Source organism: Suncus etruscus, chromosome 8 (assembly GCF_024139225.1).
Source record: "Suncus etruscus isolate mSunEtr1 chromosome 8, mSunEtr1.pri.cur, whole genome shotgun sequence".
Taxonomy (NCBI): domain Eukaryota; kingdom Metazoa; phylum Chordata; class Mammalia; order Eulipotyphla; family Soricidae; genus Suncus; species Suncus etruscus.
This window is the reverse complement of record NC_064855.1, coordinates 30,017,803-30,045,631: the sequence shown is the minus strand read 5'-3', so window position 1 is coordinate 30,045,631 and position 27,829 is coordinate 30,017,803. Positions and strand designations below refer to the sequence as shown.

Sequence of the window (27,829 nt, the reverse complement as noted above, 5' to 3'; positions counted from 1 at the left end):
AAGTTTAGCCACAGTCCAGATCACGGTCCTCAAACAATGTGGTCCAGCTTACCGAGTCTCGACAAGAGGGTTAACGAGGAGGAGACAGCTCGTGTCCGCAAACGTCTGAGTTTCCTTCCCACCACCCCGCGACACCAGACCTTCCGCTCCGCAAAAGCGTCGCAACCTTGGGATTCAGGGACATCCCCTGGAGCCGCGCCAGCACCCCCCAAACACGCACCCCTCTCCCCCAAACCCATCTTTGTCACTTCGCGAGGAATGGCAGCATCCTACCTGAGGGTGGCGCTCTCCCCCTGCCGGACCGTCACGTTGTCCATCGCTTTGGGGAAGGTGGCATCTCCGCTGCGCACCGGCACTCCTGTGGGCACAAGGAACAGCAGCCTGAGCGACACGACCACGAGGCACTTCCAGGGCTGGAACAGGTACCCGCTGAGCCCCATCCTCGCCGGCCACAACTTCCCGCAACTCCGGCAGAGACAGGGCGCGCGGGCCCCCCGGGCGAGGCCGGGAAGTGGGTGGAGTGCAGGAGGACCGAACTGGGGGAGTGGAGAGGCGGGGAGGTGGGGGGGTGGGTGCGGCGACGATCGGGGCGCGTTTGGAAAAAGGCGCGCTGCCTCCTCCTTGCAAGTCGACTGTGCCAACCCAGCCCCTGCGCCAAGTCCAGCCTCAGCGCTCGAGCCGCGGAGGAGCGGCGTCCACGGCGGGCATCCGAAGGGAGGCGGGCGAGGCAGGTGGCGCGGGTGGGGCGCGTCTCAGGAGCCCCCGCTGGCCATCTCCCATTCAGGCATGGCACTTGGGGGTGGAGTAAGCACTTGGGGACCCCCCCGCACTACCACCAGCACTACCAAAGGGCCGGGAGGTGGCTGGGCTTCCAAGGCGGGCTCGCTCGGCTCGGTGACAGCTCCAGCCCCGCGAAGGGAGCGGCGAGCTGTCACTCGCTCTGTAAGTTTCGACGCCCGGCTTGGCCCCGAACCAGGTGACAATAGGCGAGGTGGCCGGGCAGCCTCGCGAGCGGCAGCGCCCGCCCGACTGACACCCCTCCGGAGGCGCGCTGCAGCCTGCCGCGATCGGGCGGGGGGCGGCGGGCTGCGGGCACGGCGGAGACGCGCGGCCCCGGCTCGCTCGCTCGCTAGCTCGCGGCAGGCGGGGAAGGCCAGCCCAGCCGCGCGGACGCCACGCTCAGCGGCCGCCCCCGGCCCCCGCGCCGGCGCCCGCCTCCCGGGAGCAGCCCCGACGCTCGCGGGCCGCGGCCGCGGGGGTTGTCATGGCAGCAGCTCCGCACTGGCCGCACTTTCTCCCCGGCCAGCGCCGCGCGAGCACGGCGGGCGCGAGGCGCGGAGCGCGGGGCGCGGCGCTCACCTTAACCCCCGCCGTGCCGCGCCACCGCGCCAGCCGCTTAACCAGTTAGGCACCGAGGACGGGCATGGGGAGGCGGGGAGGCGGGGAACTGCCACTTGCAAATGAAGAAGCAAAGTTCCCGGGCCAGCCTCGGGAAGCCTTGGACGCCTTCATCAGCCGAAAGGGATGCGCCAAGCCGTCCGCTTTCATGCGCCTTTGCAACACCCAAGCCATTGGCACGCACTAAGGTGGCGGGGACGGACCACCTTTTGGAGAAGAATCCTTTTTGGATTCGAGGCAACGCCCATCCCACCGGCGCCCCCCCTGAACCCCCTAATTTAAAGATAATTTGAATCCAGAGGAAGTCCTTCCCCGTGGTTAAGGCGCGGGGCCACATTCCGGCAGCTTCTCTAGCTGTGAAACCTGCACGATCTATCATCGGGATTGGGGTCCTGCCTCAACAAGGAGGTCCCCCCTTCTCAATCTTGGTTTGTGGACAGAAATAGGCCGCCACTGCAGACTAAGCCCAAGCTCTGTGCCTTATTGAGTCAGCGGCTTCGGGCCCCGCGCTCCTTCACACAGCTCTGCGGAGCTCTGCTTTGCTTCTAAAGAATGTCTTTTCCAATCTCCAATTTAGGGTTTTTTTCTTAAAAAAAAAATTTTTTTTTGCAGGGTTCCAGGGCACCCCCTGGCAGTATCGAGCCATCTATGCTGGCAGCTTCAACGCAAGGTAAGACTCAACCTTGCTGTTGTGGGGATTTAGGGAATTCAACTCAGGCCTGGTAGGCTCAAGCTCTGAGCCTTCTTCTCAAAATGGACATGAATTCTTTTCGGGGACCCTCTATCTGAGAACATTACCTTGAGCCCAGTTATCCCAGAGACAGTTGTAAACACACACCCAACCTCCTGGAATTTTCTATCAAATCCACCCAAGAAGCTATTTTTTTTTTTTTAACAACTGTTAAATCACAGAAAAATGTTCTTCCAAAAGCCATCCAGTTAGCACCAGGGAGAAAGAATCATTGCAACAGAAAGACTAGGAGGTGAGGCGGTTGTCACAAAAACCCTCACATCTTTGGGGAAGGGACCCAAGGTCATTCCAGGAGACACTGGGTCAGTCTGGACTGATGTTTTCAGGCCTAGACAGGGGATGAGATGCTGATAGCCCAGATCATTGTCATCACCGGAGGTGAGGAAATCATCAAAGGGCCAGGCTGTGGGATCAAATTTGGGGTCCTGGTTATGCAAAGATGCACTTCTTGGAGACCAGTTTTTGCATCTTGTCACTAGTGACCATAACACAGAGAATAGGTCTGTCTTGTTTATAGAAGATGGGGATCACGCACCCCTGACATCACTCCCCAATGTGTCTTCATACACACACACACACACACACACACACACACACACACACACACAAAAGACACACACACATTGTCAACAGTTATAACCAATGACATTACTATGGACTGAGAGGAATGGCAGGAATAGGAAGCAGGAGGCTGGATGGGGTCTCATTATTTTTAAAAGAAGATACAAATTAACCTATTTAGTACTAGGGAGCCTTCTATGCAGGCTAAATTATGTTGGACAGTCCTTCACAGGGCTTTTTCCCCAAAGGCAAGGAATGTCCTTTGACAGATTCCATTCCAGTAAATGGCAGGAAGTTGGATTCACAACTGACCACCCCCCAGGAAGTGGAATTCACAAACTGCCCCCCAGCACATCCTTATCACTTTGGGTGGGCGAAGGGGTGGAAGTGAGGTGTGGGGCAAAGGGCCTCAATTCAACTTCTCCAGACCAGGATTATGGCAAAGTAATCTGCTAAATTCTCCTCCTGCCTCTTGCCTGGACTTTCCAGGTAGGTACAAATGAGCATTAGTTATTATTATTAATTATTACTAATGCTCATTTGTACCTTCCTGGGAAAACAGGCAGAAGCTGTTTTCTGAAGCTGTTTTCATGCCACCACTTCATCAGGAAACTTGGGAAAAAAGAATTCATCTGCCAAGCCCTGGCACTGGGTCCCATCTTATGTGCAGTGGAACCCAGAGCCATTTCACTTTTGGTCATGAAGGGAGAGTGCTGAGGGACTATATGACAATGGTGGTGACCATTAGACAGCCCAGTAGAGCCAAGAAAGCAAAGAAAGGTCCCCTGGAATCTCATACCTGCTCTGTGTGCCAAGGGATGCAAATTTAGTCTCAGGACTAGAGTTCAGAAAGGGGTAGCCTTTTGGAGAGGCCCATGCAATGAACAAGACCAACTCCATTTTATTCCAAATTTTGACTCAAGTGCTGGGACTAGATGAAGATCAAAATCTTAGGTCTTCTCCTTCCCCATCTCCTAATCCCTAAATATAACCAACACTTAGTGGCTTATCTTCTAGCCTGTCTCCTGCTTCATAAAAACTGCTGGATTTATTTTCCTTTTCTTGGCGTCTCTGACTTAATGAAAAAGGGATCTCAGTCAGAGCAATTTCATTATTTGTGTTCTTTGTAGAAACAACTTCCTTTCTGCCTCCTGGAAAGCGATTCCTAACAAGCACCCACCACCTTCAGTCTCTCCCCCATCTCCCTCTTCTTCCCTCTTGCATACACATATAGTGTACACATAAATCAACTTGTCACAGCTTGTCTCCGCGCTGACAGCTGTAATTGCTTCAGGTTATAAAAATATCTATAGGACAATGCCTTTCAAACACACACACACACACACACACACACATGCACACACATATACACACACATACAGACACTTCATGAGCCCAAGAAAACAATCATTTTCTCTTTTATAATTACATGATGGCAAAAGAGAGGTCAAAGAGAAGCTTGCCCTGCAGATCTTACAGACAGGCAGGTGGGGATGGAGTAGAGGTTTAGAAATTTCTGGCCACCAAGAGATTGTCACGGTAAAGGAGGATTAGGAAAGGATTCCTAGAGAAAAGGAAATCTACTTTTGCCCCTGTTTGACTTGATGCTACTTCCAGCAAGAAGGGTTGGTTACAGAGCCAAAAAGATTTATAGGCATAGAAAACAAGCTCCAGCTTACAAAAGGCCAGCTTGGTTTTTCCTCTCAGAAAAGGAGAAAAGCCCCCCCCCCTCTCCTGGTAGAGATTCCACACAGGGACACAGACAAAATGAGAAATGTCTGCAGTTGCCAAGCCTGCTGCAGCAACACACAGCTCCTGGAAGGCTGCATCAGAAAAGGTAGTGTCTGGAAATTAAGTAGGGTGGTTGCTTTGCTCACTGCCAACCCAGGTTGCACCCTGGCATTCTCTATGGTCCCTTATGAATCACCAGGAGTGATTCCTGAGTGCAGAGCAGGGAGTAGCCCCTAAGCATCGCTAAGTAAGCCTCCACCTTTCTAAAGAAAAAAAGAAAAGAAAAGGCAATGGTCATTAAAATCCAGATCTGACTCCCTAGGGGTTGGTAGGACTCATGCGTGCTGTTTCTCTCCTCTGTGCATGTAGGACATCAGTTTGATCAGTGTATGTCAGGACTAGAATCTGGCTTGTTAGGATTTCAGCAGGAATGACAAAAAATGAGATGGAAGGAGAGAGAGAAGCCAACAGAGAAAACAAGGTTGTGGGTGAAGAGAAGAGAGGAGTAGGCTAGGAAGACAAGGAAAAGGTTAGAATATCCAGGGCTTTTAAAGTCTATTTTTTTTTCTTTTGGTGAGGAGCCACACCCAGTGATGCTCAGGGGTTACTCCTAGCTATGTACTCAGAAATAGTGACTGGCTTGGGGGACCAATAGGATGCCAGGGGATCGAATTGCGGTCTGATCTGGGTCAGCCATGTGCAAGGCAAATGCCCTACCACTGTGCCAATGCTCAGTGAAGTCTTAAAATTGATAAAAGATGGGAGAAGTGGAAGGTGTGTCAGAGAGTAGGATGATGGGTTCTGAGAATGAGAAGCAAGGGGATTTGGGTGAAAGAAGCAGAATCAGAGCACTGTTAAAACTGCACATCCCAAAGGGTTGGGAATTGAGGCCAGAATCTTCCCTTCTCCAAGTTTGAAGTCAAAGTCTCAGGATCTCAGAACATCTGGAGAATAGGGTCAGAGTGAATGTTGGGGGAGAGTTACTTTCATTCACTCCTTTCCTGAGCAGGGTGCAGAAATCATGACTATAGGGACCCCAAGTTGATCCTAGTAAATCTGGACTAGAGCTAAATACAGCTGGTGTCCACTGTGCTTATTAGATTAGAGTAAAGGATCTCCCTTCACGGTTCACGCCCTATCTGTGGGTGAGACAGAACAATGGAAGCGGGGTGAGGGGGAGATAGGACAGCAGGTAGGGTGCTTGCCTTACATGCAGCTGACCTCAGTTTGTTCCCTAGCATTCCATAGATCTCTGCTAGGTATGATCCTAGCAGAGAGCTAGAAGTAAGCCCGGAGCACCACTCAACAAACAACAGAAGAACCAAGAACAGGATCATAGTGCTGCTAACTGTACCCTGGGGAGATCCAGTGACCCTGCAGGAAACAACTTGCCTGGGTGGCATATGGACATGTAAGGTTGGAACATTTCCTCTGTGACCAGCTTGAGGTCAAAAGTGAGAGGCATAGCCCCTCCATGAACCCACACCCAGTCTGGTATCTGGGCTGTGTTAGTCTTTGCATTTCTACCCATGAATGCTGCTATCCTTAGGCCCTCAGCACTGTGCTCCTGATAACCCCTGAAAACAGGTTCATTCATGACTCACTTATACCTCCTGCCTGCACCAGAGACTGCACCCACTGTCCTGGGCCCTTTTCCAGGCACTCCTGGAGCTCTAAGTTTATTTTAGTGGTGCGCATGGACCCTGGGAGGTTGTTTGTGGCAAAAAAAAAAAGCTTGTGAGTATGAGGTTTTGAATTCAGGGATCCTGATGGATTGGGGTAAGCAATACCCCAGGGGATGACTGAGGGGAGAGGGATTGTGTACAAATAATTAAAAGTGTGGTCCCGCTGGGCATCTATGTGCCATGTTCTGAGCTTCTACATCACAACAAGAAGAAAGAGGGGTAAAGGGAGAGAATTAGAGGGGTACCAGTCAGGAGGAGGAAGACCTCACATATAGAGGAGCACCTGAGAAGGTAGGATGTTTGCTTCGTACATAGCAGAGCCAGGTTTGAGCCCCAGCATCCTATATGATCCCCAAGTACTGCCAGAAGTAGTTCCTAAGGTCAGAGCCCAGAGTAAGGCCTGAATATTGATGGGTGTGGTCCCAAGTTCCCCATCTCAAGAAAAGAATATCATGGAAGGAGGGAGCCAGTGGGACAGAACAGGGGATAAGAAACTAGTCTGGCATGCCCTCTGCATGCCAAGTTTGCCCTCTGCATCTCAAGTTTGGTCCATGCCACCAAGATCTACGCAGAAGTGATCCCTGAGTAAACCATTAGCACCATTGGGTATGTCCCCCTCCCCTTTCATACTCTACTATAAGAATGGAGGAAGAATTTTGCTCGAAAAAACGTGGTAATGGGGGACTGGAGAGATAGCACAGCGGTGTTTGCCTTGCAAGCAGCCGATTCAGGACCTAAGGTGGTTAGTTTGAATTCCGGCATCCCATATAGTCTCCTGTGCCTGCCAGGAGCTATTTCTGAGCAGATAGCCAGGAGTAACCCCTGAGCACCATCGGGTGTGGCCCAAAAACCAAATCAAAAAACAACAACAACAACAAAAAACAAAAAAACAACGTGATAACATCTTATATTTTGTCAAAGCTACTCTGGGATTTAGGGAGACCAAGATGAACTAGAGACCTGGATATAGCAGAGAGATGACTGCATGCCAAATGTGAGCCTGACTGGGGTCATCTCTGGCACCACATGGTCCCCCAGAACCATGGATGTGCAGCCCTGGAGGACCCAGACCACTACTAGTGGTCCCCTGCATGGATGTGTCTGGACATTACCACACCCTCTGACCATAGCATTAACCTACCAGTTCTGTTGGCTAATAATCATCAGGGAGTAGACTCCAGATATCCTTAGTACCACTGAGATATCCCCCATAAAAGAAGAGACAAAGTGGCTCAGGCAGGAATGTACAGCTGGGTAAGAAAGGTGCTAGTCAGCTGCCCTGCTAGGTCTCAGCTCCAGTTTATCAAAGTAGAAAATGGGGACCTGTGTATGTTATCAGGATTCACAGGATAACTCAGTGATGCACAAAGCCCAAGCATGTCCCTTGAGTTCAGCCTGTGTTGTGTGAAGTCAGGGCAGATGAGAGGAAGCGATGGGTAACATTTCTGAGGCTGTCACCAGGTTGTCACCTGGCCCAGAGGGCATACATGGTGACTGCTGAGGTACCAAACTAGGGATTGGGGCAGTACAGGCAGGGGTGGGTTCTCCATGGAGGGCCATGGTGGGACAGAAGTTGGCTCTTCTCTGCAGGGCAATGGTGCAGAGTGGTATCAGAGAGAGGAGATGCTAGGCCTTTATCCCAGGCTGGAAGAGGTTTTTCTGTTCCAGCCCATGAGTATCTACAGCCCACAGACTAAAGCCTGTGGATCACAGTGGTACTGAACAGTAAGGACGGAGCTCTTCTTTCTTAGCAGTCCTATGGCTCTCCTGCTCCTAAAAGTGGTCCAGTTCTTGAACACAAGAGGAGGCCCCTGAATCCCATCCTCAGGTCATGTAGACACCCTCCCAGAGCCTCTTTTCTGTGTGCCTGAGAGTGGAAGCAGAAGTCTGGACATGGTCAGTTGGACTATGGGCAAAGAGTCCCAGGCTGGTTGCTCCCTGTTCTTCTGGGGAGTAGCTGGGCTCAGCAAAGCAATCTGCTTATGCCATTCCTCTAGACTCCTGTGCTGATGTTCCATCCCAGTAGAGCTAGAAATAGACTCAGGATGGCATGGCTTAGGATCTACACATGAAGATGGAAACCTCAGACTAGTTACCTCAGAAACTAATTACAAGAACGAGGCTGGAGAACTAGTAGAGAGTGTAAGACATTTGCCTTGCAACCAAACACCCAGGCTTCAATCCAAGATACCTGTCATGGTTCCTAAGCCCCAGGGAGTGTAAGCCCTGAGCAGAGAGCCAGGAATAAGGCCTGAACACTGCCAGATATGCTGCCCCACTGAAGATCACAGACCCCAGGAAGGTGGACAGACATGCTCTGTCCTCTAAATAATGGTCTTTACCTTTGCTGCCTTCACTTCTCCATTTTTCTTTAGAGGATTTACTTCTTGTTCATTTGCCAAAGTGGCAACTGAAGAAGCAAATCTGATACCACAACAATTTGTGAAATTACATTGTTATTGTTCCTTTATATATTTTTCTTTTTTTTTTTAACAGATGACATTTTATACAGGCAGCAATTTGAAAATCTGGGTTCTAGAATCAACAAGATTTATTCTCAACAGGGGACCATCCTTCTATTTAATTTTTAATTTCTTTGTTTTTGCAGAACAAACAACTTGGTGACACTGTAGGTGGGTCTAGAAAGAAATTGGGTTGACTCTTGCCTAGATTGGACCCCAAATTGATGCCAATACAGATTAACTTTGCAGATCTGAAACCTGACAGAGGAATCACTTCCTGGGCAGAGAAACAAAGTGGACAGGAAAGAGAAGGATGCTGAGAGAAAAACTGCCCCGCAGGGCTCTGGGAAATCTTCAGGATAAAATCTCTCTAAGGAGTGCACAGTGGGGAGGTGGAACCCCATGTAATCCCATACAGTGGACATGAACTTATGGAAGCTCTGGTCTAAAGGCCAGATGTGAACACAGAAAGTAAAGATGTAGGGACTAAGAACCATCTCTTAATAGGGTATAAAAATGCGTGTTTGGATACAAAGAAGTTCCATTGTTCTGAACTGGGTACCAACCATGGGTGAAGATAGCCCAGAAGTTGACCTTGCAGAGTTGTCCTGGTAGCAGATGCCACATTGGCAACTCCTGCTACCTACTGTTTGCAGATCAGTAAGGTGCCATCTTGAATTCTGTGTTTAGCCTACTAAACCCCAAGAACATGAGGGATGAAGATCTGTCCACCCTTAACAAGGAGCTGAATAGGCTGAAAATTGACCAATCTCTAAGAATCCAGCCCTATTTCCCTACTTGTGAGCAAACTGAGTCTTTTATGACATCCCAAGAACCTGGTTCCCACTCCCTGTCATGATCCCTGCAAATCCAGCATCTGACAGAACCATAACCCCTTTGGCCCATGTTGTTTGGCCCATATGGTAAAATTGCAAGCTACAAAATCAGTGGCTCTTCTACATGTAAACAATGAAGTAGCAAGAAGAGAAATAAAGAAAACAATAACCTATAGGAATGAAACCAGTATGCTATTATACTAAAGAAAAAGTTAAACCAAGGTATTTGTAAAAGAGTTGAAACAGGAAGCTGTAAGAAACTGTTAAAAGAATTTGAAAACACAGGAAAGACATCCTGTGATCATGGATTAGAAGATTCAAATTTATAATAGTATACTGAAAAACAATATGAAGAGTTCAGCACATTATCTATTAAGGTACCAATGATTTTTCCCATAAATAAGTTTAAAAAGTCTTAAATTTTCAGGAAAGCACCGAAAACTACCAATGGAGAAAATAATTTTGAGGCAAAAAAGAACAAAAATATAGGTATAAGCTCTTTTATACCATATAGTTATATTAATTAAAATAGTTTTATTTGGGAATTAAAAAATCAAAACAGGAGCAAAAAACATTGGAAGAGAAGCCAGAGCTCAGAAATGAAATTACGCATTTAAGGACAATTAGTTTATGACTCAATGTCCAGAGCAGAGCATGGCTGAAAGAGAGTACTTCACTTAGTAATTCTTGGAAAACTAGTCACCCAATGCAAGGAATAAAAGCTGGGCCACTATTTTACATTGTATTTTAAAATGAATCTAAAATGGGCTTTGAGTTCCCAGATGAAATTCAAAACCATGGAATGCACAGATGAATACATAGGTGATACTGTCTTTGACATCAGCCTGAGTCATGTCATTGTGGCTTCCTCTTTAACAGCAAGAGACACCAAAAGAGAGGAACAAATGCAACTACACAAAATAATCAAGCTCAGCATGGTGCACAAGAACAAAATCACTCCAAGTAAAAGGCAGCCTACTGAATGGAAGAGGATATTTATAAACTGTATACAGATAAAGGTTTCATATCCAAAATATATGAACACTCATACAACTCAACAAAACAACAAAAGCATGCATATTTTTTGAAAGGGCAAGAATCTAAATAGACATTTCACTAAAGAATGCATACAATAGACTCATGAGAAAATGTGTAGCTGGCTTATCGTGGGGAAAAAGCAAATCGGAACTTCAATGAGATTTCATTTCAGGATGTTTTAGAATAATTTTTTTTTTATCTTTTTGACTTGCATGGGGCCTCCCAAGTGGTGATCGGGGGATACTGAGCCATTCCCACTGATGCTCAGTGATTCTTAGCAAACCAGGACAGTGGTTCAATGCAAGGGTCCATGACTCCAGTGCTACTCAGATTGTGCAGTGCCAGAGACCACTAAATCATCCTGGCAGTGCTCAGGAATGTCTAGGTCTATTTCCGGCAATGGTTTCAAACCATGTGATTTAGAGGATCAAACCAGTGCTAGTTACATGTAAGGCATGCCTCTTAACTGCTAGACTAACTCTTGGATCCCTAGAAAGGCTGTTTTATAATATCAGGAAGTAGTAAATGGTCACTAAGTCTAATGTGTGGCACATTGTTAAAGCATTTGTCATGCATGTGTGAGGCCCTGGTTAGATCCCCAGCAACATATGTTACCCAGAATGCTGCTGGGAGCAGCCTCCAAGCAATGCCTTTGGCATGGCTGCTAAGCATAGCATGTGTGACCCAAGTAAACAAAACAATACCTGTTAGCAAGATTATACATCAGGTGCAAGTGATAGTCCAGTGAACTTTTGTCTAGCGTGCAAACAATCCAGGTTTGATTCTAGATCCTAGATATGCTTCCTTGAGCTCTATCAAAAGTGATCCCTGAATGTCGAGTCAGGAATAAGCCTAGAATATGCTAGATGTGCCTCCATACTCCAATGTACAGAAAAGGGCCCCTTGGTGCACTGTTGTTGGGAATGTAAATTCATACTATCACTATGGCAAACAGCATTGAGTCCTCAGACTCTTAAAGAGAAATTCCAGCTAAGCTACTGCCCCACTCTGGATATTTACTTGAAGAATGTGAAATCACAAGCTTGTAAAAAGTGATGCACCTCTTTGTTCACAGAGGCAACCACAGAAGCAACAACTCAAATGGACAATGGCAGGTGAGAGAATAAATACATGGTCATAGGCACAGTGTGAAAGTCCTAAAAAGTAAAATATTGTTATTTGCAATAACATGGAAGAAATTCAGTGGGATAAGAGGAAATGATGCTAAGTGAAAGAAGCCCAGAAGAAGAAAATATTATTTCATTCATGCCTTAAACATGAAAAAACAAGGCAAGAATAAAAACAATGAAATCTCAAAACTCCTCTTGGGTCTGACAATAGAAGGACCATTACCAGAGGGGAAGAAGGGGACTGGATGTCAGAGCAATTGAGGGCATCATTCAGTGATGGTCATGGTGATATCAAATTAGAATATTATGGGCATGGCAGTGAAAGAAAGAATTGGAAAAATGGACCTCAAATATTATTGTCATGATGAAGAAAGAATTGGAAAAATGGGCCTCTATAATGCTGCAAACTAGGGACATGCCTTTGGAAGTAGGTTCCTATTTCAGGTGGCTTGGGACCCTTTGATTATTATGCTTCTGAATTTCCTCCTCCAAACAGGCCATCCTTTGTCTTCTCTGACTCCTCCAAGGGATCAGTGGCCCGATATTTTAGTCTTTCCCCTTTGCTCATTCACAAGGAATCCATGAAAAGATGGAGAAACTGTTTTACAAAGGTGACAGTAACCTTTGTAGTCTTTAGGGCTGCTGAGGTGAAGGAAGATTTTTCCAATTCAGGGTTTCTTAAAGGCAAATAAAATCCACGATGCAACAAGCAATGTTAATCTTCAATAAATATACGGTTAATATTTAGCTGGCGTTTATTTAAACTTACAGTAACTGTCCTATTAAATCTAAATTAATTGCCCATTTGGGATTTTTCCTTTAAAGTCTAGCTCCATCATGGTAATGTGAATTACAGTGTATGCTACACATCCAGCCACAAAGGGAACATTTAAAATGTCCTCTTAGTTGAGACTATCAACTGAAAGATACCTTCCAGTTGGCTGAAAGAACCTTAGAATTTATCTGGCCTGGAAACTTGCACCAACCCACCATTTTCAACCATTCAGAAGCCTAGCTTTTCCCATGTTTTCAGATCTCATTCTGTACCCTCTGCTTTTTCCTTTCTAGGAAGGAAAAAGTACAAGTCTTTCTCTACCTTTCCTCTCTCTAATTTTCTTCTTTCTACAGGTTGTGAGATCACCCCACATGCTGTGTTTCTAATCCTTTAGGCCAGGGGTGGTGAACACGCGGCTCTCCAGCGGCATGCGGCTCCTGGCCAAAATGAATGCGGCTCTTTGCCTCTTATCATTCTTTTGTATACTGTGGTTCTTTGCCAAGTTTGGATTTTGTTCTGCTGCTTCTGAGGAGGCACCTCTGAGGAGAGATCTGTGAGCGTGTAGTCCCGCACTCAGGCTGCGGCACCTCTTCTCCCATCCCTCAGAAACAACTGTTGGGTCACATCTTGCCATGAGTTCTTAGTGTGGAGGATGCAGCACACCCTCACCATCACTGCAGGATTTTTACCCTCACTCAAAATGGCAGAATGCAATAGGCGTTTAGTAGATTATTGTCAAAATTATATGCTTTTGTGTGAGTGTCTGTTTTGGCAGGTCACTGCGTGGTGTGGCTCTCTGACTCTCACAGTTTAAAATTTTGGCTCTTTGTGTCAAACTTGTTCGCCACCCCTGCTTTAGGCAGACGGATCTGAAGAAGCAAGGTAACTGTGAAGAAATAAGTCAAGCCAGTCAGGAAAGAGCCATGGAGCTAGTCTGTACTGGTGGTATCTCTGAGGGCCAAACCAAAACTGACTTTTCTTTATTTATCCATTAGGATAAGGAAGGCTGAGAGTGGAACAAAAGTACCTATCCAGTGGGTTTTTACATATCCAAGGAAGAGATTTAAGGAAGGAGGAAGTTGGGGGAGCACCTTTGTTTGGGGTTGATAGCGGGGTGTCATCTTACATTTAGTGTTTTCCATTAGTGTTTTCCCCCCACCCCAACCCCGTTATTTGGTTCTCAGTTTCTCCTGGGTTACTTAGGTTGAGCTAGTTAAGCTGCTGAACTAATTGTGCGCACACACAGCTACATATATAAGCACAGCCATTATTTTCATGCTGCAAAGAACATTTTTATAATCGCAGCTGTATATAAAAGACTAAGAGCTGTGAGTTAATTCCTGAATCATGCTGCCATAGCAAGACACTAGAGTATAATTAGGTAGAACTGATCTTTGCTATCCCTGGAATCAATCAATAATGTTTATTATGAATGTGGTTCCAGCTGAACTTCTGGGATATGATTTGGCTATAATGACCACACATTTACAGTTCTCTACCATACCTGCACTTCTGAACATATACTTACATGCACTCACAAGCATGCATACACACATACACACATCTCTGCATATCAGTGACTTTCTCAGATTATTTCACTGATTTATGTTGAGGAGAAAAGATTGTTCAAAGCAAGTTCACATGCCTCACAAATTGGGAACTAGTTAGACATAAAATAATTCATTCTCCTGTTTCTAAAGTTCCCTGAGATAAATTGATAAATGCCCATGCTTTGAACAAACTGGATTTGAAAGGGGATAAATCAGAGATGATAGTAAGAGACTCTTGTGAGCCTGGTCAAGGAGAAAGGGAGAAATTAGAAATTACCTACACTTTATAAAAGTTGACGAGGGGATTTGAGGAATATTTGGGAGTCTGGAGGCAGAGCTCAGACAACTGGGCTGATGGCTTGTTTCCTGGCTGGGAATGCTGTTCAGTGGTTCAGTAGCCACTAGGATCACACCTTATGATACAGGGCTAATGTGGTGCTTGGAACCCCAAAGTAGATCTTTCCCAAAGTGATATATATCAACCCCCAAGAAAGGCACTGGTATGATCCAGGATATGCAATTATGGGGACATTTTATTTGCTTAAAGAGGGTAAATTTCCAGGGATATTAATTAATTAATTAATTAATTTTTTGAAAAGGAGACTCTGGCCTAAATAAATTTGGGAACCTCAGCCAGGATTGAACTCATTCCCTTATATAATGTCACATGATTTGAGAGTGCAATCTATGCAGTGCTCAGGAAATGGTTGTATGGGGGTGTGGGAGAGGACAAACCAGTGAGTCTTAACCAACAAGGCAGGAAGTTCAATGCAAGGATTGGGGGATGTAATGCTGCACAGGTTTGTGGTATACTGGGATTATCCAGACCACTTAGGTGTTACTAGGACTCTCCTCTCCATCGTTATTTCTATAAGTACTTGAGGCCTCCAGGCTGTACCTAGTGATGCTCAGAGGACGCCATTTGTTGGGAATTTCACAGGTTAGTAGCACACAACATGCCCTGTACTCTAGCTCCTGGGCCTCAATTCCACAGTTTTATGAGAACTAATATAAGAAGCTTCCCTTTGTCTTTAGAAGCATATAAAAGCCTTGGTTTATTTGCATTTTCAATTAAATAAATGCATGGACCATCCCACTTTATTTCCATTTAACTATTTTCATGATAGATACTACACAATCTTTAAAGCTTCTTCTTCTTCTTCTTCTTTTTTTTTCTTGAGTTACTCCTGGCTCTGCGCTGAGAAATCACTCCTGCAGGCACGGGGGACCATATGGGATTCTGGGATTCGAACCAGGGTCTGTCTTGTGTGGGCTGCTTGCAAGGCAAATTGCCTTACCACTCTGTTATTGCTCTGGCCCTCCTTAAAGCTTCTTCAGTTAAAAAAAAATTCTCCTGTATCCAAGGCATCTTCATTGTTTATTTCATCAAGTCCTAGAAATAAATCAAATAACTGATGATCAAATAACCATTTGTTGATGCTTATCCTTCTTCCTGGGTTGGACCTCATTTATCTGAATTTCTTCCTCACTGTGAGAGGGCAGTTCGCATGCAACCAGTATCAGAACCCCACCTAACTCTCACCCAAAAGTTGGCCTGGGCATCCAGAATGGAAAGGGGTAAGGACAGGAACCCTGAACAACACTTGCCTCTTCTGGCTTACAGTGAAGATGCCAATAGTGCAGCAAGGAGTAAGAAGGTCAGAACAATGTGCAAGAGTTCTGGGTATTTTTAGGAGGCTGACTTCAATAGAGCTCAGGTACTTCCACTGCAGGGAAGGAGGCTGGGATAATAGGACTGTGGTGGGGAGAAGGTTCAATGGAAGAAAATAATTTAGCCACATATTCACGACAGTTTTGACAAGGTATCAGGATCAAAGATGCTTCATAATAAAGAGTGAATAATGAGGACACTGTCTTTCTCTTTTTGCAATGTAGGGAATTAGCTTCCAGTAAAGAAAGAAATCAAGGGCAGATTGGTGTGTTTCTATATGAAGAATCTCTAAGGTTTGATTCCCCTAGGTATGATGGCTAGGACAAATCAAATGTAATATTTTTATCAATGATCTGTCAGGAAATTCTTAGAGAGCTCTCCCCAGTTTGCAAAAGACATCAAATTCCGGGGCTAGAGTGGTGGTGCAAAGCCATAAGGTGTCTGCCTTGCTGGCGCTAGTGTAGGATGGACCACAGTTTGATCCCCAGCATCTCGTATGATACCCCAAGCCAAGAGTGGTTTCTGAGTGCATAGCCAGGGGTAACCCCTGAGTGTCACCAGGTGTGGCCCAAAAAACTAAAAAAAAAAAAAAAAACAAAGACAGCAAGTTCCCTTAAGAAATTAAGTCTTTGCTTGACATGGAAGAGTTGAAAATAATCTATGAAGTTACATGCATGTGTGTATAAATTGGCAGATGCAAATGACATGTATTTTAGGAGAAATTGCCAGAAGTGTGTAAGGATGGGTAGGTATGAATAGGCCCAGTATGCATGTTGCAGGTTAAAAACACTGACTTTAAGTCCAATTTCTGCAATTTCCAAGCTGACCTCATGTAATTTTCTCCTCTATTAAATAAGAATATCACCAACTTTAATATATATACAATGAGGGTTCAATGAGATAATGTGAGCAAAGTACCCATGAAGTGCCTATGACAAAGACTCAGCTCTTGTTAGCTGCTGATTATTCTTTTATGAGCCACGGAAACATCATTGAAAATGCTCCTGGTCATATATTTCTGAGTATTGGCTCTTACAACTCATTCAGCAGTGGGAAGCTACAGGTTAGTGTTGGCAAGTACAAACAAAACTCTTTGCAAAATAACTGCTGGGTCAAAGTATTTTATAAAATACAGGGGAAGAAGGTTGGAGAGATAGCACAGCGGTAAAGTATTTACCTTGCATGCAACTAACACAGGATGGACCCTGGTTAGAATCCCAGCATCCAATATAGTTCCCCCAGCCTGTCAGTAGCAATGAGCTACGAGTAACCCCTGAGTGCTGCCAGGTATGACACCAAATCAAACAAACAAACAAAAGATACATGGGAAGACAGAGAATACTGAGAAATAGAGAAACGAAGAAAGAAAGGTTATTTTTACTCAAAACAACAGTGGCTAGATTTTTTTTAATACTATAATAGTTATCTTTGTCTCTGGTACAGAATACAAAAACTCCATGAGTCCAATTGCTGAAGGCGGGAACCAGGGGACTCCTTTATTTTTCTTTCCCTCACCACCACTTACACCCACTTAAACCAGCTAGTCTTGATCTTTGTGTCCATCATTCAAATTACCTTTCTTTTATCTGTACAGCTCCCTATCCTTCTCTCTCATTTTTTTCTTTGGAATAATTAGGTGCTCTTTTCCTTTAACTCAGTCCATTGGCTTTGTTGCAAATCAGCCCCTGATGAGGTTGACTGATGGAGGGATGGAGGATGAGGCCTTTCTCCTCCAGCTAGGACCACGCGTCTGTTACCCTGTTCAGCCGGCGGTTCTGAGGTGAATGCGGCGGGAAGAAAGACAACAGGTGAAGAAAACAGCTCTTTATTCCGTGAAGAGGCCGAAGCCAAAAGGCCTAAGAATAGGCCCCAGGAAAAAAAGCCCCTCACCTTCCACAGACCCTTGCTTTTATGGCCCAGAATCAGGTACCACCCAATGGGGGGATCAGATACCACCCAATGGTGGGAGCAGAATCAGGTACCACCCTAGGTGGGAGCAGAATGCCAGGTCACACTCACCTCAGGGCACAATCACCGATCAGGGTAGGGCCAGTAACATAATAATCCCATAAAAATGTTTACATACACAACAGGCTTTTGCCAATCTCTTGCAGGTTCCATTGAATTAGTGTTCCTGAGATTCTGGCTGCAGAGATCTCTCTCAAAATTCAGCCTTCTGCAATTTCACACAGGTCTCCACTGAAGTTCCCCCACCATTTATTAAGGCCTCTCTCTGTGTTCATTTTTCACTTCCTAAGCCAAATCAGTCTTTTCTTTAGCTAATGTAGCATTTCTTGGGAAAATGCTCCAAAATGCTCTCTTTGCTCAGGATTTTATCAAAAGTGTTTTTTGTCTAGAATACTGACCATCACCTACTACTACCACTACCACAATTAGGTTTTTCTGGCTAGTCACTGTTTTAAGCTTAAGCTCCCTCAGGAAGACCTTCCTGACCTCAATTTTTCCATTCAACTCAAGTATATGCCCAGAGCGTCAGTGCTTTAAACATCCTTAATGCTTGCAATCATTTAAATCATGCCTTATTTTTTTTCTCCTTGGTATCCCTGAACCCTAACATAACGTCTAGCACACAATAAACTTTTCTTTTTTTGGTTTTTGTGTCACACCCTGTAACACTCAGGGGTTACTCCTGGCTATGCACTCAGAAGTAGTTCCTGGCTTGGGGGATCATATGGGACACTGGGGCATCGAACCGCTGTCTATTCTAGGCTAGCACAGGCAAGGCAGGCAGGCACCTTACCTCTAGTGCCACCACGCAGGCCCCAGACACACAATACATTTTTGATAAACATTTGTTGAAGTGAAGTGAATGGTCCTGCTGGGGGGGATTGAAAATTGTCAAGGATGCTCTGGCAGGGACTTTTCAAAGAAGGCATATTAGGAAGATAAAGGTATGTGGATATCATGAAGTGTGAGCATGGAGGGACACAAATTTAAAGACAAAATTCTAGTGAAAAATAAAAACAAACACCAAGACATTGAAAGATGGTAGTTTGAGGGTTCAAAATAAGTCTCTATCAAAGGTTATACAGGCAAGAATAATATCTAAATATGATAAGGAATGATTAGATAAAGTAATGGGTGACAGAACCATAGCAGATAATTAGGTTAACGGGTATTTGGTGTATCTCTGCAACCTTTGAAGCCTTATTCCCATGCAAAATTGTCTCTGGCCAAAACAGATAACAGGTACATCTGAATTGCTTCTGTGGCCTCTGTAATATTGCATTTCCATCTACCCCAGTAATTCTTTGTCCTTCTTACCAGAGACAATGAGACCATACCCAAAGGTTCACTGGCAACAACATATAGTACAGCACTTTCTAGAATATACTGGCACACTTAGTGAGAGTTGTTTTGGAATAGTAAGAAATGTTTGTGGATGTGATTTATGTGGAAGACAAACCCTGGGCTAAGGAAAAGTTCCCTTTACACTTTCTATCCTCTGATTCTTGGACAAGTCATCCAAGTCTACTGTTCTTCACAATAGCCTGAATGCTTCCTGCTTAAATTCTTATCTCCTGCTGTTTATCATGATGAGCAACCAGCGCTACCTATATTTACTTCTCATTCCTTTTCCACTCCAGATAAAGGTATAGCCAACATCTAGAACAATAGCTATGCCAGATCTTATGCTCCATTCTCCTGGGGAGTTTTATTAGAACTTCATGACAGAGCTTTTGAAGTCATGTTCTGTTTCTTAGGATATGGGTGACTAATGGGCAGAAATTTAGAGATGCAAGGAGATGAGCCTGGAAGGAGCTTCCCTCCCAAATTCAGGTTCAATCAAGTAAATCATGGGAAAGATCATTTCTGATCACTCAGTTGGATCCATGAGAAAAACCATTTCTGATTGCTCATGCTATCAACATGATTTTCACATGTACTCTACAGTATATACTCAGGGGAGGAACAGAGTACAACTGAGATTGCATTGCTTCTTAAGACTATATCTGTTGTGAGAAAGGAATTTTTATATTGTATTTTTTGTGTTCTAGGGTATATCCCTAGGAGTAGTATAGCTGGATTGTATGGGAGCTCAATTTCCAGTTTTGGGAGGAATCTCCATAGCACTTTCCATAAAGGTTGGACTAGACAGCATTCCCACCAGGAGTGAATAAGAGTTCCTTTATCTCCACATCACCACCAGCACTGCTTGTTCTCATTCTTTGTGATGTGCGCCAATTTCTGTGGTGTGAGATGGCACCTCATAGTTGTTTTTATTTACATCTCCCTGATGGTTAGTGATGTGAAACATTTTTTCATGTGTCTTTTGGCCATTTGTATATCTTCTTTGAGGAAATGTCTGTTCATTTCTTCTCCCCATTTTTTGATGGGGTTATATGTTTTTTTCTTATTAAGTTCTGTCAGCACCTTGTATATTTTTGATATTAGTCCCTTGTCTGATGGCTGTTGGGTGAATAGTTTCTCCCACTCAGTGGGTGACTCTTGTATCCTGAGCACTATTTCCTTTGAGGTGTAGAAGCTTCTCAGCTTAATATATTCTCATCTGTTTATCTCTGCTCCCACTTGTTTGGAGAGTGCTATTTTCTCCTTAAAGATGCCTTGAGTCTCAATGTCATGGAGTGTTTTTATCTATATGTTGTTTTATATAACTCATAAACCATAGTTTCAGGTCTGATATCAAGGTCTTTAATCCATTTGGATTTTACCTTTGCGCATGGTGTTAGCTGGGGGTCAGAATTCGTTTCTTCACACCTATATTCATTGCAATGCTATTTACAATAGTCAGACTCCGGAAACAACCAAGATTCCCTTCAACAGATGATTGGCTAAAGAAACTGTGGTACATTATACACAATGGAATATTATGCAGCATCAGAAGAGATGAAGTCATGAAATTTTCCTATACATGGATGTACATGAAATCTATTATGCTGACTAAACCAGAGGGAGAGAGATAGATGCAGAATAGTCTCATTCATCTATGGGTTTAAAGAAAAATAAAAGATAATTTTTCAATAATTCTCAGAGACAAAAGAGAGGAGTTCTGGAAGGTCCAGCTCACAACATGAAGCTCACCACAGAGAGTAATGAGTGCATCTAGAGAAATAACTATACTGACAACTATCATAATAATGTAAATGAATCAGGGAAATAGAAAGCCTGTCTAGAGTACAGGTGGGTTGGAGCAGAGGAGGTAGACTTGGGCATTGGTGATAGGAATGTTGCACTGGTGAAAAGGGGTATTTTTACATGACTGAAACCCAATTACAATCATATTTGTAATCAAGGTGTTTAAATAAGGATATTAAAAAAAAAGACTATACAGTATCTGTTGCAGGGGCAGGCATTAGAAGTAACTACACAAAATCTATGGATTGGCAATGGACAATATCTTATGAAGAGAAAGGCAAGATTTCAAGACAAAAATGCAGGATCTCAGGATGGGAGAGATATCGTGGAGGTAGGGCATTTGCCTTACATGCAGAGGACAGTGGTTCGAATCCCAGCATCCCATATGATCCCCACACTTTGCAGGAGTGATTTCTGAGCACAGAGCCAGGAGTAACCCCTGAGTGCTGCTGGGTGTGACCCAAACCCTCCCTTCCCAAACAAAAAGTACTGGCTCTCCACACAGAGCAAGATAAACTGTAGTTAAAAATTAATTTGGTGTGAGAAGTAAGATTGAATTAACAAATATATCAAAGTAACATCTAGAATCAGACTGCTCAATATTTTCCCACTGGACAAGTTGGTGATATCTCTCCATATTCAGATCTCTCTGTCAGAACCTATTCTCTCAACTAGTAGGCAGGAATGAGGGTGTCCTTCCTGTGATCTTATAGTTCATTAAGTACAAATGCAAGAGCTTTGTAAATCAGGTTGTACAAATATTTTTAGTAAGCTCATCATGCCTGTGGAAAAGATTGCTTGCCACTCTCTCAGCAAAAAAAAAAAAAAATACCCCAAAACCTTTGTCATTCCAACATCCAACTTATGACCTCCTAGCAGTCTCCTCCCAAGAATAACATTAATAATAATCATGCTATTAACAAGGATGCTTGTATTGAACCTGAAATTTTTGAGAAATGATCTTATAAATTATTTTCTAAGGATATCATCTTTAAGCATTAACAGGCACAACTGACTCTGAATTCTGGGAATAGAACATAATTACATGGAAATTGACAGGACACAAATGCCAAGAATCCTGTTAACCTTTAATAACTTGAAAAAATTCCCCTTGTAATTATCTTTTTCCTTTGTTTTAAATGCTACTGATGAATATTTAGAGGCATAAGCAAACAGAAGTGGATAAGCTATAGAATCTTCATCTTTGGTGCTTTCTAGGTCTTCCATGAAATAAGGATCCAGGATATACTAAATAGAGCACTTGGGATTTGGCTATGTCCAGAAATTATATGTTTCCATCTTTGTGTATACAGTTCTCCAAGCTTGATAGGAGCTTTCATATTAATATCTGTAGTGAAGATGTAGTCTAAGAAATTGGTGTCTAATGCAATTTCTGACCTGTTCTATGTCTTCGTAAGTTACTGCACTTTCTTGTTGCTTCAGATTTGTTTTATTGGAAATGAATAAAATGACATTTAACTCTAACAGAAACAATATTTGCATAGTGCTTTAAACTTTATCTTGGATAATTTCTCTCATCCTTATTTCACTTAGCATAGTGTTGCCTCCATTTTTAATCCTTCCTAACTCAACTACTACATTTAAGGTATCCACCTTCTTTTTCTTCCTTCCTTCCTTCCTTCCTTCCTTCCTTCCTTCCTTCCTTCCTTCCTTCCTTCCTTCCTTCCTTCCTTCCTTCCTTCCTTCCTTCCTTCCTTTCTTTTTCTTTCTTCTTTCTTTCTTTCTTTCTTTCTTTCTCTTCTTTCTTTCTTTCTTTCTTTCTTTCTTTCTTCTTTCTTTCTTTCTTTTTTCTTTCTTTCTTTCTTTCTTTCTTTCTTTCTTCTTCTTTCTTTCTTTCTTCTTTCTTTCTTTCTTTCTTCTTCTTCTTTCTTTCTTTCTTTCTTTCTTTCTTTTTTCTTTCTTTCTTTCTTTCTTTCTTTCTTTTTCTTTCTTTCTTCTTCTTTCTTTTTTCTTTCTTTCTTTCTTTTCTTTCTTCTTTCTTTCTTCTTCTTTTCTTTCTTCTTTCTTCTTCTTTCTTTTCTTCTTTCTTTCTTTCTTTCTTTTCTCTTTCTTTCTTCTTTCTTTCTTTCTTTCTTTCTTTCTTTTTTTTTTTTTGGTTTTTGGGCCACACCTGGTAACGCTCAGGGGTTACTCCTGGCTATGCGCTCAGAAGTTGCTCCTGGCTTGGGGACCATATGGACACCGGGGATCGAACCGCGATCCGTCCAAGGCTAGCGCAACAAGGCAGGCGCACCTTACCTTAGCGCCACCGCCCAGCCCCTCTTTCTTTTCCTTTCTTTCTTTTTTTCTTTCTTCTTTCTTTCTTTTCTTTCTTTCTTATCTTTCTTTCTTCTTTCTTTCTTTCTTCTTTCTTTTTTTTCTTCTTTTCTTTCTTCTTTCTTTCTTTTCTTCTCTTTTTTCTTTTCTTCTTTCTTTCTTCTTTCTTCTTTCTTCTTCTTTCTTTCTTACTTTCTTTTCCTTTTCTTTTCTCATTCTTTCTTTCTTTCCCTTTCTTCTTTCTCTTTCATTCATTCATTCTTTCTTTTATCCTCTTTCTCCTCGCACTCTCACATGTTACATTTTTAAGAGATAATTTCAGATGAACCCTGCCACAACACATGTCAGGTATGTGCTCTACCATTGTGCTATATCTCCAGACCACTCTATCTTTACTATTCTATCTTTACTCTTATCTTTATTCCCCAAACCCGCCTTGACAAATGTATCTCTACTTCCTAAAAGAGACAGAATAGAATTTTTGTTTTTTGTTTTTGGGTCACACCCAGCAGCACTCAAAGTTACTCATGGCTCCATGCTCAGAAATTCCCCTGGCAGGCTTGGGGACCATAGGGATTCTGGGATTCGAACTAATGACCTTCTGCATAAAAGGCAAACACCTTACCTCCATGCTATCTCTCCAGCCACAGAATAGAATCTTGAGGGATCATAAACTGTCAGGACAGGAGTGGAGAGTATAGAAGTCAGGTTTTAATCTTTATGTGGAATTGGGGAGGCTGTCTCCTTGGGTCACTAAATGCCTATGGGCTAGGATTAGATGTTGTCTCAGATGATCAATATCTGCCAGGCAGTTAGGTACCGTATTTTTGCTCTATATGATGCACCTGATCATAAGATGCACAAAGATTTTTGATGCTCTCCTCCCCTGCACTCAGGCTTCAGCTCCAGGTGGTATTTCCTTTATAAGATGCATTTTTTTGCGAAAAATTGGGTCTTATGGTATGAAAAATATGGTAAGTGAAAATTAGTTTTCAAAGTCTACACCTAGACTGATTATACTCTATTTGAAATATATGCACAAAACAAATTATGAAAGTTCAATAGTTCTCTAGGAAAACAACCCTCTGAGGTGCCAAGGGAAGGTAGTGGTCTGGTTTCTTTCACTGAGAAATCGCATGACCAAAGACCATACTTATCACCAGATGCTACAACTTTGTATTCTTCCATTTCAAGGTCACCACCCTATTCTCTTGGAGACAAACCCAGCACCTACACATCCTCATTGTATCTGGTGTGAGTGCCAAAATGATTTGCTCTTCACTGATTTGATTATGCACCAGTGTTCAGTTCTTGCTTGAGTTCATTTGGGCATCCAAAGCTATTTAAACCACAAATAGATGCAGATATATTATTTTTAATCTAATGAGTTCAATTTTACATAGGATAAGATATGTTAAAAAAAAAACTTTAAGTGAAATGTATATATAGAATGCCGCTAGGTCCTAACATAACCGTTTCCGATCCAAAAGTCAGTTTTCCCTTTTGAAAGAAAATTCAGTCCTTATTTTACCCTCTCAAAAGACTCCAGGGGCTCTTTTGCCTAGGACATTGTAATCAAAGTCCCATATTTGGAATTTAAGGCCCTTAGAACTTTCCCATGACAACCTTTTAGCTTAAATCTCTGCTGTGGCCCCACATCCACCCTTATCCACCATGCTGTGGTTGGCCAGACCCTGCGTGTGTCTTGACTTTTGCTCTTCCTGAGTGTGTTTTCTTTAAGGCAGTGTTTTTTCAGTTCTATTCAGAAAAGGAAGGGCCTCAAACTTCCAGTTCTTTTATGAAGCATTATTTTTAGTAACACCCCACTGCCATGTTCTTCCATTCATTCAAATAAAATATTTTTGGAGTGAAATAGAGAGCATAGTATGAAAGGCATTTGCTTTACATACAGCCAACCTGAATTTAACCTCTTGGCTCACATCAAACTCCCTGAGCACCACCAAGGATCACTCCTGAACAGAGAACCCCTGAACACTACTAGGTATGTTCATTAAATTGAAAAATAGAACAAAATAAACAAATGTACCTATGTTGGTACATACATGCATAAATATTTGTGCATGTATATGTCTATCATCTATATGTTTGTGTATGTATTTATTATAAGTATATATTATATTATATATAATTATATAAGTATATTATAAATTATAAATTTATATTACACAAATATGAATGTTTGAATATTTAAATACCATATTATATAAATATTTATATATTAAAATAATAGAAATATATAAATCTTCTATATAATGTACCTATCTATATATTTATTCATTTTTTCTATGTAATTGTTATATGTATATCTATACCTGTATGTATAAAACTATGTAGCTATATATTCATTTTTCTATGTCATAAGTGAAATGAGAATGCAAATGATAACTGTAAAATCTAAAGTACCAGGACAAAAGAGTATAGGAGTTAGGGCTCTTACTTGAACACAGCTGACCCAGGTTCAAGCACCACCAATGCATATGGCCCCCCAAGCACTGAGTGGACAGATACCAGAATACAGGGCCCAGAGTAAGCCCTGAGCACCTTTACATGTGCTCCTACCCTCACATACAATGTTTTTAAAATGGCCAAAGAGGTATTACAGTGTTGCTCTCATCTCTCAACTCTCAGTTCAAATCCCTGACATCACATATGTTCTCCTAGGCACTGTCAGAGATCACTCCCGAATAGAGAAAGAAATAGTCCCTGAGCACTGCCAAATTTATATGTATATAAAAAATACTGTTGTATTTGGAGTTAACTTTATACTTTCTGTATTTATATGACTTCATTAACCACTCACCTGCTAAGGCTGAGCTTGTTGAAAGCAGGTCATGTTTTTTAGACTTCTTGCCTTCAGAGCTAAGTGCATGGTGTGGAGGGGGTGTAACATTCACCCTGAACTAAAAGTGCCTCCCTCTGCATGAGGTCACAACCTTGGCACTACCTTCATGAGCTCCAAGGCATTTTTTGGGGGAGGAGGGTCACACCCGGCGGTGCTCAGGGGTTACGCCTGGCTCTATGCTCAGAAATCGCTCCTGGCAGGCACGGAGGACCATATGGAATGCTGGGATTTGAACCACCATCCATGCTGGAGCGGCTGCTTGCAAGGCAAATGCTAAGACCGGATTACTATATGTGGCATCTTGGAAAGGCTGGCAGTGCTGGGAAATGGTATGCCCAGCTCCTGCTTCTTGTAACTTCACATGTGCAAAGTCATCTTAGAGAGACGAGACTAGAGTTTTTGCACCAAGAAATTTTGAAAAAAAATTCTTTATCTTAGGGCTGAACATGTAGGAAAGTAAGTAGGGCACTTGCCTTACATACAGTTAACCCAATTTCAATTCCCAGAACCCAATATAGACAACTTGGTCCCCAAAGAGTGCTGCTGGCTGCTTCTTTGTAACCTTGTGTTTCCACTAGGTTTTGTGGGGAAATAAGATTGTGCTTCTTAGAAACCCTTCTGCTGGCCCAGTGGTGGTGTTGGGACCCCTGCCCTTCAGCCCAGGCATTACCCTGACATTCGCATCCATCACATACATGCCTGCTCCCACTGCAAATGAAAGTGGCTTTTACCAGAACATTGTCTCAAGCTTGTGTGAAGCAAAGCTGACAGAGAGTGTCGCTTCATTCCTGACACCAATCACACTAATATCTGCCACTGAAATGACATTTTCCCTTTAATGATGAAGAATGCACCAGAAAAGGCTAACTTTCAGTGCAGCTCTGGTCTGGTAGGGCAGATGCTTCAGCCAGACCCCCCTGGGTTAGAGTATGAGGAGGACCCAAGCAGGATAAATGGGGTGGGTCATTCTGTAGGCACTCCTGGAGTTTTCTATGGAAGAGATGGGTATAGCAGAGCAAGCTTTTGGACCAAACTGTGCCCACCATACACATCTGACACATTATCTCAGACTCTTCACAGAAACCAGCTGAGCAGGTTGGGAACAAGTGTCTCCACTTCACTCCAGCAATACACTGCATCTTGTTGGGGATAGGAGTGGAGAGATAGTACAGGAATTTGGGTGCTATTTGGGTGATAGTACAGGGATATGGGTATTAATCTGGTTTTATCCCCACCATTGCATATGGTCCCCCTAATCACTTCCAGAATTACAGAGAGCCAAGAGAAAGCCCTGAGCTCTTCCAGGTGTAACCAGAAAGAAAATCTAAACCAAAATACAAAGGCAGAACAGATTCAGTCTGCCTCAGGGAACCTCACCAAAAAAGCAAAGATGTGGTGGCCCAAGACTCTTTCACAGAGGGTCTGCCACAGGAATTAGGGGGTGACCTGAGTGTGAGAAGAGTCAAAGGTTGAGATGTGGAGAAATGGTCACACTAGGTAAAGAAGCTGCACAATTGAATGTGGGCACACATTCACAGCAAAAATGCCCCACAAATATTTCTCTGTAATTTTATTGTTTGCAAAGGTGCAAAGTGCTGATGTGTACTTCAAATGCTTCTTACCTCTCCCTTCCTTTTTATAGGTAGGACCGTCCTTCTATAACAATTGTACAAAGGTCAATTTCATTTCCACTGTGGGCTGCCCTCAAAGATAGGTAGGGCTGATTCATTCTCTTTGGAAGAGAAATAGTTGCATTCTTCTAGCCTTCCCTAGGTACTATCTGAGCAGAGTCCATTCAGCTGCGACACAGGACATGCCAACTTCTCTTCTCAAAGCAACATCTCCAAGTATCTGGACTGTCAGTGGACATTGCTAAACCAAGTCAAGCACCCTAAATCCAGGTTTTGGGACTTCCTTTCCTCAGTCTTTGTTAGTAAGATGTGATCACCAGCAGCCCAAGACATCTCCATTTTCCCATCCCC

The 27,829-nt window shown here is 43.4% G+C and overlaps 1 protein-coding gene and 1 long non-coding RNA gene across 4 annotated transcripts in view; one reads left to right on the top strand and one right to left on the bottom strand.

The window, feature by feature from the left end:
• Window positions 1–27,829, bottom strand: part of NTM (neurotrimin) — a 1,165,251-nt gene that overhangs the window by 533,715 nt on the left and 603,707 nt on the right. For 2 of the 3 annotated variants that reach the window (XM_049778282.1, XM_049778281.1), the window contains exon 2: window positions 274–358. In XM_049778282.1, the coding sequence (XP_049634239.1) occupies window positions 274–358 (85 nt within the window). Of the gene's footprint in view, window positions 1–273; window positions 555–27,829 lie in introns of those variants that run through there. The other variant, XM_049778283.1, reaches the window with a different exon arrangement.
• Window positions 374–27,561, top strand: LOC126015764 (uncharacterized). Its single transcript, XR_007498253.1, has 3 exons — window positions 374–422; window positions 2,011–2,068; window positions 27,490–27,561. It is a non-coding gene; the product is annotated as an uncharacterized LOC126015764 (long non-coding RNA).